At 46.1% G+C, this 12,581-nt stretch overlaps 1 protein-coding gene across 1 annotated transcript in view; it reads right to left on the bottom strand.

Annotated features, from left to right (window-relative positions):
• Positions 1 to 3,336: 3,336 nt before the first annotated feature.
• LOC140425323 (ubiquitin-conjugating enzyme E2Q-like protein 1) overlaps positions 3,337 to 12,581 on the bottom strand; it is a 46,926-nt gene continuing 37,681 nt past the window's right edge. The window contains exon 2 of the mRNA XM_072509479.1: positions 3,337 to 4,715. Coding sequence (XP_072365580.1) covers positions 4,584 to 4,715 — 132 coding nt within the window. The 3' untranslated portion in view covers positions 3,337 to 4,583. The remainder of the gene's footprint in view (positions 4,716 to 12,581) is intronic.

Genomic DNA, 12,581 nt, shown 5'->3' with positions numbered 1-12,581 from the left:
GCAGGCCTCACAGTCTGAATGGGATTCTAGGCAGTAATATTCGCCTGCAACATGACACGTCAACCCACATGGATCCACTTGAGAGCTGTGAAATGCTCGTGTAACTGACAATGCCAGTTCCTTAGTAGCAATAGCCTTCAGCTCTGCAGTCACAGGCTACCACGGCCAGAGGAAGTTAAAGTGACCTTCACCATATTACTGTGGACAGGGCTGTGTCCTGGGGTGTTCAGTGGGACCGATGAGCAGCAGCTGTAGTTGACCCCAGTATGGGTATACATAATCAGGGGATGGCCTGTTAGACCCGTGGGCGCTGAGCCCCTCACCCCCAGCCCAGGGGCACCCCCCCCCAGATAGCACCCCTCCTACCCCACACTGAGCACCGGGACGATTGCACAGTTTTGAAGATGGCTACTTACCTCCTCCGATTCCCACAGCAGCCATTGGGCTAGCTTCATGTTTTTAATTAGGTGTACTGAATGGTCCTTACATGGCTGCTCACTGGGCAGCCGGTTAGATCACGGGATGTCATTTGATAGGGGTCCGTTTCGTTGACTAGATGGAGGAGGCAGTGGCGCAGTGGTAGTGTCGCTGGACTAGTATTCCAGAGGCCCAGAGTTATGCTCTGGGGAATCGGGTATGAATCCTGCCATGGCAGGCGGTGAAATTTGAATTCAATAAAAAAATCTGGAATTAAAAGTCGAAAGATGACCATGAAACCATTGTCAATTGTTGTAAAACCCCATCTGGTTCACTAATGTCCTTTAGGGAAGGAAATGTCATCCATACCTGGTCTGGCCTACATGTGACTTCAGATCCACAGCAATGTGGGTTGATTCTTAAATGCCCTCAGGGATGGGCAATAAATTCCAGCCAGCGACGCCCACATCCCATGAACAAATTTTAAAAAAGATTGGCCTTTATTGGTGATTATTGGATTCTCGCCACTTCTAGGCAGGATCCGGATCCGGATCCTGCCAACAAGAGCAGGGTGGTTAGATCGGAAACAAATCGGCGCCCGGCCCGATTTTGGCCTCTCCTGCGATCTATCTGGCTCGCACAGATCTGCGCTGAGCGCAACGTGGCCATTAGTTTGCGTCCCACAACAATTTGCTTTGAAAGCGCTGTAGAATCATATATTTAATCGACACGGTCTTCAAGTTCATATCGTGTCAGTGGGAATATTATGACGGTGCAGAAAATTGTGAACATTTTCAATATATTTTTGTCACTGTGTCTGATCTGAAGAGCTAATATCTTCTTTGTGTGCTCTGGGCTCTAATGCAGAGGATGAAGAGACATCACCCATGGACATAGTGATAGATTATTCTTGTCTGGAACTGCCTGTAGAAGAGAATTTCATACAAGAAATTAGCATTGAATTAGCATTCTCCCGCTGTGGAAACTCAAATACAGTGGACAATGTTCTCAGTGTTTTCTGGAGTTCCTGCAGCTCATTAACAACATTGTCGTTGTTACAAAACATCTGGATGGATGAATTAGAAAAGGGAGTGGGAATGGTAATATTAATCAAAGATGCCAATTGATCATTCAAACAAGCTGAATCACTGAATCTATTTTTTTGGCATTAAGAAGACAAAAGGGAACTGTTACCTTTTAGGAATATATTACAGACCATCAAATATAAGGAGGTGAAGGAAGACCGAAGGAATGTGTATGGTGGAGTTCCCACTGGTTCGTGCCACCACCACTACATTTCTTCATATAGGTCAATGAACTAGACTTTGGTGAACAGGGCACAATTTCTAAGTTTTCAGATGGCACAGAACATGGACTGTGAGGGGCATAGTGATCACCTTCGAGAACACATTGACAGGCTGGAGGAATGAGTAGACATGCGGCTAATAAAATTTATTACAGGGAAGTATAAAGTGATAGATTTTGATAGGAGGAAGAGAATGAGGCAATATTATCCAAAAGGTACGATTATAAAGGGAATGCTAAACAGAGACTTGGGTTATATGTGTACAGATCGTTGAAGGTAGCAGGGCAGGTTGAGAAAGTGGTTAAAAAGGACATATGGGACCCCAGGATGTGTAAATACAGACATAGAGTATAAAAGCAAGGAAGTTGATGAACCTTTATAAAATCCTGGTTTAACCTCAACTTGAGTATTGTGCCCAAGTCAGGACATCACTCTTTAGAAAGGATGTAAAGGCTTTAGAAAGGGTGCAGCAAAGGTTTATGAGAATGGTTCTAGGATGAGAGACTTCAGTTACAAGGATACATTGGAGAAGAGAAGGTTGAGAGGAGATTTTAAAAAATATATATAAATTTAGAGTAACCAATTATATATTTTTTCCCAATTAAGGGGCAATTCAGCATAGCCAATCCACCTAACGTGCACATCTTTGGGTTGTGGGAGTGAAACCCATGCAGACACGGGGAGAATGTGCAAAGTCCACACAGACAGTGACCCGGGGCCGGAATCGAACCTGGGTCCTCTGCGCCGTAGGCAGCAGTGCTAACCACTGCGCCACCATGCTGCCCTTGGTTGAGTGGAGATTTGACAGAGCGGATTAAAATCATATCATAGAATTTACAGTGCAGAAGGAGGCCATTCAGCCCATCGAGTCTGCACCGGCTCTTGGAAAGAGCACCCTACCCAAGGTCAACACCTCCACCCTATCCCCATAACCCAGTAACCCCACCCAACACTAAGGGCAATTTTGGACACTAAGGGCAATTTATCATGGCCAATCCACCTAACCTGCACATCTTTGGGTTGTGGGAGTGAAACCCATGCAGACACGGGGAGAATGTGCAAAGTCCACACAGACAGTGACCCGGGGCCGGAATCGAACCTGGGTCCTCTGCGCCGTAGGCAATCATGCAGGGTCTAGGCAGGGTGGATAGGAAGAACTGGTCCCATTGGTGGAAGTATTGCGAACCAGAGGACACCGATTTAAGGTGATTAGAAAAAGAAGCAAAAGTGACATGAGGAAAACTTTTTAACGCAAATCTGGAACATACTGCCCGAGAGTGTGGTCAACAAGTTCAATTATTACTGTCCAAAAGGATATGGATGAGCACCTGAAGAGAATAAAGTTGCCTGGTTATAAGGAAAAGGGAGTAGAGTGAGACCTGCAGAGTTGTTCTTGCAGAGCTGGCATGGAAGTGATGGACAGAATGGCCTCTATCTGTGCAGTAACCATTCTATGATTCTATAATGTCTATTTGGGCCCTGTGCTGTGCATGAAAATTTTAAAAAAAATTGTGTAAAAAGAGCCACTTTGTGATTCACTTTACCACTTTATGATTCAGAACACATACAAAAATACAGAGTTCTCTGGTCCAAAAATTAATTACGCCAAAGAGCAGGTTAAAAAGAGCATTTATTTTCTGTCCAATATGATATTCTCTTCCATTCTTCTGCCTTTCTTTGCCTTTTACATGCCCCCCCCTCCCCCCAAAATACTTGCTCACTAAAGAACTATACAGAGATACCAGCATAAGTGCAATTGATCCCATTCAGACACTTTTAACAAACTTGGTTCTTTTAAGTTTTTTCCCTTCAGTTAGAATGCCCGTCACATGCTCAAAAGGCTATGCATTTGGCAAACCACAAATAAATTAAACAAAAAAAAACACAAATGTCATTACCACTTGACAAAATGTAATAGCTCTTGACACAGAACAAATGACAGCAACATTCTTTCAGCAAACTAGCAACCACTGATTCCTTAAACATGCAGATACAGTAGGAATTGAAACATCTGAATCATTTAAGACATTTATTTCTTGCAGGATTTTGAAATGTATCACTGCAGCGTCTTAAAACTACTCCTCTACAATCTATCATGAGCATGTGGCTTTCCTTAGTTCCACACACATTTGATGTACAATTCTACTATTAACCCTGACATTATTTACCACATAGGCACATTAACCCTGTGAGATGTTGGCTTGAATGACAGAGGTGACTCCCCCTGCTGCTAAAGACTGTTTTCATAAATAATGTACAGTAACGCCAATCAATAATGATGCTGAAACACTTAACCCTCCTACTTTTGTCCCACTGGACTTGAAGTTAGAACAGTTCATTTTCGGTGATCAATAACCTGCTACATGACATGTAGAATTTAAATTTTAGCCACAATAGAGCACAGCTCCACAGAAATTACAATTTTCAAGTTGCATTGACCAGTGACCTGTGAAAAACAGCACAGCAAAATGTCAACTTATGCTTGCCACCTGGGTATTAAATATTAACTGCTTCATTTAAATTTAAATTAGTGGAATGGCGATGAATGGAACATATGATGCCATTTGTTCACTAGCATGGAGCGAAGCATACTAAAGTGTAGTAGGATGGGCAAATGAAGCAAACATAATGAAGCACAACCAAATTCAGATGAAGTCAATTCCAGCGACGAAACAGATCGCCCCGCCCCAAAAAAATTCACCTCAGGCATTTATCTGTAAACATCTCCCCTCTTAAATAACGTAAATGTCTCCTTAGTATCGCCATGTTTAACTGAAGCTGAAATAGAAAGAATGGATCATACACAGCACGGAGAAGGTGAAAGTGTTTTTGGGGTTGAAAATGCTGTGAGCACTATGGCTCAACCATCGGATACAGGTGGAGTGACCCAGCCATATTTCTCATGTGTCTTCACCAAACTTTTAAATGTTGCTTCAGCTTCTTTACGAGTGAAGGCTTTCTTTGTCTTCCCTACTTTTCTGCAAATTCGACCCTGTATCAAATGAAGAAAACACAAAACAAAATGGGTCAGTGATTCTGTTCGCTGCAATGATAGGAAGAAAACCAACTTTCACATGTTTAAAGAACATCCTCATCATGAAAAGAAAGTTTGTAAAGATAGTACTCCTTAAAGCCGATCAACAGCCCCTAAAGACAGTAGAAGTTTGATGTGTAGCGTGCATTGGCAGGCAGTGGATGGACCGATTGTAATGTCCCCAGCAAGAAGCCCACTCAAGTCTGATCTTAAATGTCAGTTAAATTTGATGGGCAAGCAGTCTGTGCATTTCCAGTGCTGTCAGCCAGCTCACCAATCGATAGAATACCCATCCATGGATTAAAGATAGCAGTGGAGTCTAAAGAGTGATGTATAGACTGACGGGTAGCAGGACAGTTTGGGGGTAGAGGGGAGGGATGGGAAGTGACAGTGGATTCTCAGGAATCAGGGAATTCTGCCCTGTGAGTTTACAGGCAAGATGGTCAAGTTAGAAATCTACCCCAGAATCTATTAAAAACGGAAAATGTATTTAAAAGGCAGCCTTCGTAGGTTGCAAAACCAGTATTAATGAAGCTGCAGTAAAGCTAATATTTGCAATCTCCTCTGATAACTGACATTTAAATATTTTGAAGGAATAAAAAATAAATTAAAAGCAATGAATTATCTGTGTCAGCTGTCTCTCGTATGAAGGTGAAGAGAAGTGTTGTAAAGATTCCCATTCATTTTCACTTGGGAGTTGGCTCATTAAAAAGCTTGTGGGTGAAGTTATTTCAATGCTGAAGCATGTACTGAGGTGAAAGAGGGTTGATCGTGTTGACATCCAAGGGCACCCTACCTGGCGAGGAGTCAACTGAACCATCTGAAAACATCCACACTGCATGTATCACAATTATACATCCCTCACCCATTCGCAAGCAGCGGAGCACAATTCCTCCCCCACCCCCCGCCCCCAGCACAATATCGGGGCACCGTCCCGCTCCGTCATTGAGGCTCTCCCTCTCCCTGCCCCTCCCATGCTATCATCAGAACTTTCCTGCTCTCGTACTGTCATCGGGGCTCTCCCCCACCTCCCACTGGAGGAGGGTTATTCCCCCCCCCCCCTACCAGAACCCCCTTGGAACTTCTCCCTTCTTATGCCCACCTGGCACTGCTCATTGGCATAGCCCAACCTTTTCCCTCAACTTTTGAAAACCAGTAGTGATTGGTGCCAGCGTAATGTTGCACTGGCTTGGGGGTGGGGGGTGGGGGAGGGTTGTAATCCATTAAAACGCATTCACATTCATGGAATCAGGTTCACGTCCCCTAATCACAAACCGGGAGTGGGAGGGGGGTGGAAAGATCTCAAACCAAGTTCTCGCCGGCAAGGGGTTGGCGGGGTGGGGGTGGGTGGGGGGGGGGGGGGGGGGGGGGGGGGGGGTTGAAAGAGCTCAAACCGAGATCTCGCCGGCACAAATTCTGTTTTGGCCTTCCTGTGAGATTTAGCGGCCATAATGGGATTTGCGTCCATGGCGAACAGAGCCGCTAGATCTCGTCTAATGTCCAGGATTGCAGTTTCTGACCTTTTCAAATGTATTTAAAAACAAGAGAATCTTCTCATGTTTGCCAAAAATATTGTCAATGATTTCTGCAATATTGCTTATCATGTTCGTATAATATATGTACTTTTCCATGAATCATGTCATTGATGTAATTGTGTAAATGTTGGAAAGTCAAACAATTTTAGCACCCAATGTTAGTACCAAGTGCTTTTAAGTCAATAATAACACAACGCAGATGCAGAGTAAATGCAACTATTTTCATAAAACAGCATCATGTAAAGTAATTCCTCAGACTTTGTGAGAACAGAGTGAGCAACTCAGAGCTGACTTTTTGCGTTGGGAGTGGGAAACAGGAGTGGAGAATCTTGTCAGGTAATGAGCCCACCTGGAGGGATCGGAAGGAGTCTGATTTGCTGCACAATATTCATGGCAACCCTTCTTTGCCATAGGGATGTGTTTGCCGTCCAACTGGAGGCTACGGGGGCTAGATCATAGGTGGGTCAGACGAAGTGCAGGCCTGATTTAAAATCATCATTGTGATCATTATTGAGGCTGTTTGTCTGAAAGAAGAATCCTGCAGAGTATCAGAGCATTGCATAGGATGGGAGTTGTCACAGGATAGTCGGAGGCCTGGCACCAGGGACAGGGCTGGCACGTGGGGCAGTGATGCGGACCTTAATGTCATGGTTGAGGCAGTGAGGGAGATGGTTAGATGGATATAAACCCTGTGTCACAAGAGGTTCAATGAGCTGGAAAGGTGAGTGCATCGCCCAACACTGCAGCAGCCAAATAAGCTGAGGTATCTCAGGCCATATTGCTCCTGAACATGGGAGGGATGTGAAGCTAGAGCACTTGCCCACTCTTCAGAATGGCTCAGCAAGGACCCAGGTTCAGTTCCGGTCTTGTCCGACTCTCTACTCTCACTTTCTCTGCATGGGTTTCCTCAGGGTCCTCCGGTTTCCTCCCACAGTCCAACGATGCGCACGTTAGGTGAATTGGCCAAGGTGTCCAAAGTTTGGATGGGGTTATGGGGATAGCGCGTGGGTGTAGGGTTCTCTTTCAGAGGGTTGGTGCAGGCTTGATGAGCCGAAAGGCCTCCTTCTGCACTGTAGGATTCTATGATTCTATGATATGCACTTTCTAATGAATAGGGGCACATGATAATGGACACAGAGGACTGCAGTGCCTCATCTTGTTCTCTTTTTTTATTACAGGAGAAATAGGAAAATAAAGCAGGCTGAGAAAGGAGGAGTACCATTTTTCTTGCAGATTACCCCAGTGGTAGAGAGAACTATGAACATGGCCAGGATAGTGGATGAGGAAGTCAGCCCTGGTGAATGAGGAGCATATGGTGAAGCAATGTGGTCATTCCAGGTGCACTGCACTCCAGCCCATTCGATAAAATGTTGTGCATTGAACTACATTGCAGATGTTTCTACTATTCTGGGCTAGCTCTCATTATCACTTCTTGTGTTTCCTGCAGGTGCAGATGTCCAACCCAAAGCACCCCCTCCTGCTGCAGGCCCAGGGGAGCAAGAGAGATGTGAAGAAGCATCATCAGACCTTACGAGTGCACTGTCCACCAGCAAATATTCTCACCTCAGTGGATCCTTGCATGTGTTATAAGGTGGCACAGGGTAAATGATCATAGCACTCATCAGCAGGAGGAGGTGCCAGAGGCAGAGGGAGCTGGGTTCAGTTCCTCTTCAACAAGAAAAGACAAATATATAGTCCTGCTCAGCTGGACACAGATGCAGAGTCTCAGGAGTCACAACCAAGAAGACTCTGGGCAAGAGATGTACTCCTACATGTCAGAGCTTCTTGTGGCAGAGTGGGGTCTTGGTCTGAGGATGGAGGAATCCATCCAGCTCATGCACCACATTGGCTCAGGGTTTGAGTGCATGAGCTCCTCCACTGAGGCTATGGCCAATCTCATGGAGAGCCATACGTGGTATTAATCAGAGTGCATGTAGAAACTATGCACTGATATCCACAGGGTGCATGAGGCGCTGTGTAGCATGGACCAATCAGTGGTGCTGATGATGCAGAGATCCTTGGAGGGGATGCCAACTGCACTCCAGCTGGTATCTTAGCTCCAGGCATCCAGAGTGCACAGCAAGGGTTTGGGGTGTCATGGAGGAGGATGAGTGTGCCACTGCTCATGGGGCATCCTCATCATCCTCAGCCTTTCTTGGCCTCCCTGACTGAGGGATATCAGTGTAGCAGGGACAAGCTATGATGAGGACGAGAATCACATGTAAACTGAGACAAGTGGGAAAGCTGCTTGCACCTCCTTTGAGCTTGCAGGAGCAAAGCATTGTAGTGACTGAAAGTGGATGCCATTGCATCAGACAGAGCATTGAGAGGGTCACAGGTGTAGGTTCATAATTGCTCTACTTTTTCTCTCTCTTTGCAATGTATAAGATGACAGTTAAGGGCACATGTCAGGGACTCCTTTTATAGCTGCAGCGATAGGAAAAGTGGTATGATATGGTGAAAAAGGCAATGGGATCCTCCACAGTAAGGACAAAGACTGTACAGATGTGCTTCCTTCAATAGCAGCAAGTGACAGATACTCTAGGCTGCATCTTGTGTGCATGTGTTAGTAAAAGTACCTCAGACACCCCTCCTTTCCATGCCCCTCAATTGGGTCAGAGGAGATCTGGTGAAACACTCCTGAATCAGGAGCCCTTTCATATTCATGACATTCACAAGCCCCTGAGCTATGCCCAACCACCTCTTTGTGCAACAGGGGTGCCTCCCTGTTCAGTGTTATCTCCCACTTCCTCCATTTCCTCCTTCACTCTCACCTCTTCCTCCTCCCCAGTTAAGCTACCTCCAAGAGGGCCTTACCATCCTCAATATCTACACCTCCCTGGAGGGCAATGTTATGGAGAACTCAGCAGATCACCAGAATGACTGAGACTTTTACAAGAGGGTATTTGAGGACACCACCCAAGTGGTCCAGGCACCACAATCACAATCTGAGGGTTCTGCTAAATCTTATACTCCCTCAGTGCTTCTGTCTAGGGCTCCTGCAGAAGGGTCAGAAGTCATCTCCTCACGGGATATCCCTTGTCCTCTAGAACCCATTCATGGGGCTGGAGTCTCCGCCCCGCCACGCCACTTTTCAGACTCGACCTGCCGGTGGGATTCTCCGTTAAGCCGGCTGGTCAATGGGGTTTCCCATTGTGGGGCAGCCCCACGCCATCGGGAAACCCCTGGGCGCTGTCAAAACGGAGAATCCCGCTGGCGGAGTATCCCGCCCATGGCCTTTGGAGTGAAGAACTGAGGCAGCGAAGACTGACAGATGATGAAGGAGTCATGGCTGTTGCCAAGAAAATGAATGCACAAACACAGAAAGGTATTGTTGTGATCACAGACCAGTTAAATCTTGATGGAATGGAAGTCCTCTCTGTTGATGAATCTGATTGTTGACCATCAAGGCATCCGAGAACATACCACATGGCTTCAATTGATGATGCCCTGCACCTTGGGGGAATCTTGTGATTGCACTGAATCCCACTGCCCTCTGTTTCTACAGGGTCATATCTGTTGTGAAATGAATGTACTGTCCAGCTCTGGACAATAGGGTACCAATGAGCTGAGAGATGCAGTGGTTTGAAGCCATTTGCGAGATGCCAGTAAGGTATGTAGCGGATGCTTGGAAGGAGCCAGACGTGAAGAAATTAAAGGCCATAGTAACTTTAACAGCTACTTACAGGACATGGTGCCCAGTGATGTGAGGATTTGAGGTGTAAGGTTTTTGATTATGTTTGTGACTATCTGCCTAGAGAGTCACAGTCCCCTGTGTCACTGGGTCTTGGTCATCTCAAGGTAGCTGCATTTTGGTAGTAGATCCTGGACAGATGGCCACCCCATTCTGATTGGCAGCCTTGCCCCTGCTCATCTTTCCCCATGACGCCTAGGTGGTGTTGACCTCATTTAATGCCTGAGTGTTGACTGGCCACTGTTCCAGCAAATGCAGAGCACCAAGGGCATCTCTTTCCCAAAGATTGAGACTCTCTGCATTGCTGACCTCCTCATGGGGTCAAGGTAATTCCATGGGGTGGCCATGAATGGCTCCCCAGTCTGTACCTTTCGCCTTTCAGCTGGTCAGCCGCTGGCAGCATGTGCACACTGTGGACCTTCATGAAAAGTTAACAACTTTAATAGCCTTAATTGGGAGGGAGACGGTATCACTGTTCCACCCTCCCCTGGAGCAATGAACATTCCTGGCTCCAGGAATGGCTTCTCTAAACACTCCAACTGGCGTCAATATATTTGGGTCCCACCCGTGACAGTTCATGTCCCTGGTGAGACCCAAAGAATCAGCCCAGTTTCTCACACTAACTACATCCTTTGTGAGAGACTTTGGAGCAAAAAGCCCTCTGCGCTATCTTAACATTTGTTGAAGCATAGTCATGGGATTCCTCTGTCCATTATTGTAATCAAGTCAATCTATTTAAAGTAAACAAGTTTGCAACTGTGTTAAAATGACGGAGATAGAAATTTAAAATGAGTGCATTTTCCAGTTCACTAAAAATAGTGCAGAGGAAGTTAAACGAGTCAAATACATTTCAGTGTAAATTTCCAACTAATTAACACTCTGTTCTATGGCGTTTAAATACTTAGGGATGCAATTAAATAGCAAACGCTCAAAAAGAAATTGAGTGATGCAGCGGGTCTATCATGATGCACACGCACTGGTGTTAAGGTAAACAAAATGCCTGCATTATTGATTCATAGCACTAAAGCATTCAACATTAAACTTCCAATTTCCATAGGGAATCTGCTGAAATCATACATTGGAAAACGAAGACATTCACGCGGCATGCTTTTTGAGCTATTATTCAGGTGTAACATGTGTCTGAATTCCTGATAGGCATTCCTGCTAAGCAAAGCTCTCAATTCTGAGCCCCATAGAGAAAAGAACCTTCTAAATAAAGTGCACTTAGTGGAAAGAAGCAGCAGATATTGATGTTAAATTGTCAATATTTAGGTTAAATAATATTGATGGCACATTTTAATAAATAACCACTGAATTAGACTTGGTGGCCAAGATGTAAATGGTGCATAGTAGCTAGTCCCCCAAATAGGAGATTTTTTGTTTCAACAGATAACTGAGAAATAAATAAAGTTTTTTAAAAAATTAATCTTTTTGATATCACAGAGTCTTAGAGCTTTACAGCACAAAAAGAGGGTCTTCGGCCCATCCTAACTGCACCAACCATCAAAAACATACCTATTCTAATCCCATTTCCCAGCACTTGGCCATAGCCTTGTATGTTATTGCATTTCAAGTGCACATCTAAATGCTTCTAAAATATTGTGAGTTTTCCCGCCTCCACCACCCTTCCAGGCAGTGAGATCCAGATTCCCATCACTCTCTGGGGTGCTTTCCTCCAATCCCTTTAAACCTCCTGCCCCTTACCTTAAATCTATGTGTGTGTGTGTGTGTGTGTGTGTGGTGGGGGAGGGGGGGGGGGGGGGGGGGTGAGTGTGCGTGTGTTGGGGGGGGGGGGGGCAGTGAACATGTTTGTGTGTTGTGGGGCGCAGTGAGTGTGTGTGAGGGGGGATAGTGAGTGTGTGTGTGTGTGGGGACGGCAGTCAGTGTGTTTGTTTGTGTGGAGGCAATGAGTGTGTTTGTGTGTGGGGGCAGTGAGTGTGTTTGTGTGGGGAGGGCAGTGAGTGTGTGTGAGGGGGTAGTGAGGGTGTGTGTGTGGGGGGGGCAGTGAACATGTGTGTTGCGGGGCGCAGTGAGTGTGTGTGAGGGGGATAGTGAGTGTGTGTGGGTTGGGGTTAGTGAGTGTGTGTGAGGGGGTAGTGTGTGTGAGGGGGTAGTGAGTGTGAGTGTGTGTTGGGGGCAGTGAATGTGTATGTGTGTGGCGGGGCACAGTGAGTGTGTGGAGGGCTAGTGAGTGAGTGTGTGTGTGAGGAGGGTAGTGTGTGTGTGGGGGTAGTGAGTGTGTGAGGAGGGTAGTGAGTGTGTGTGTGTGAGGAGGGTAGTGAGTATGTGTGGGGGGTAGTGTGTGTGTGGGGGTAGTGAGTGTGTGTGGGTGGGTAGTGAGTGTGTGTGTGAGGAGGGTAGTGAGTGTGTGTGGGGGGGTAGTGTGTGTGGGGAGGTTAGTGAGTGTGTGTGTGGGGGGGTAGTGTGTGTGTGTGGAGGGTAGTGAATGTGTGTAAGGAGAGTAGTGAGTGTGTGTGTGTGAGGAGGGTAGTGAGTGTGTGTGTGTGTGAGGAGGGTAGTGAGTGTGTGTAAGGAGAGTAGTGAGTGTGCGTGTGTGTGGGGGTAGTGAGTGTGTGTGTGTGAGGAGGGTAGTGA

The sequence above is a fragment of the Scyliorhinus torazame genome, chromosome 6 (genome assembly GCF_047496885.1).
Source record: "Scyliorhinus torazame isolate Kashiwa2021f chromosome 6, sScyTor2.1, whole genome shotgun sequence".
Taxonomy (NCBI): domain Eukaryota; kingdom Metazoa; phylum Chordata; class Chondrichthyes; order Carcharhiniformes; family Scyliorhinidae; genus Scyliorhinus; species Scyliorhinus torazame.
The sequence above is the reverse complement of the archived record's forward strand: the minus strand, read 5'-3'. Positions and strand labels throughout refer to the sequence as shown.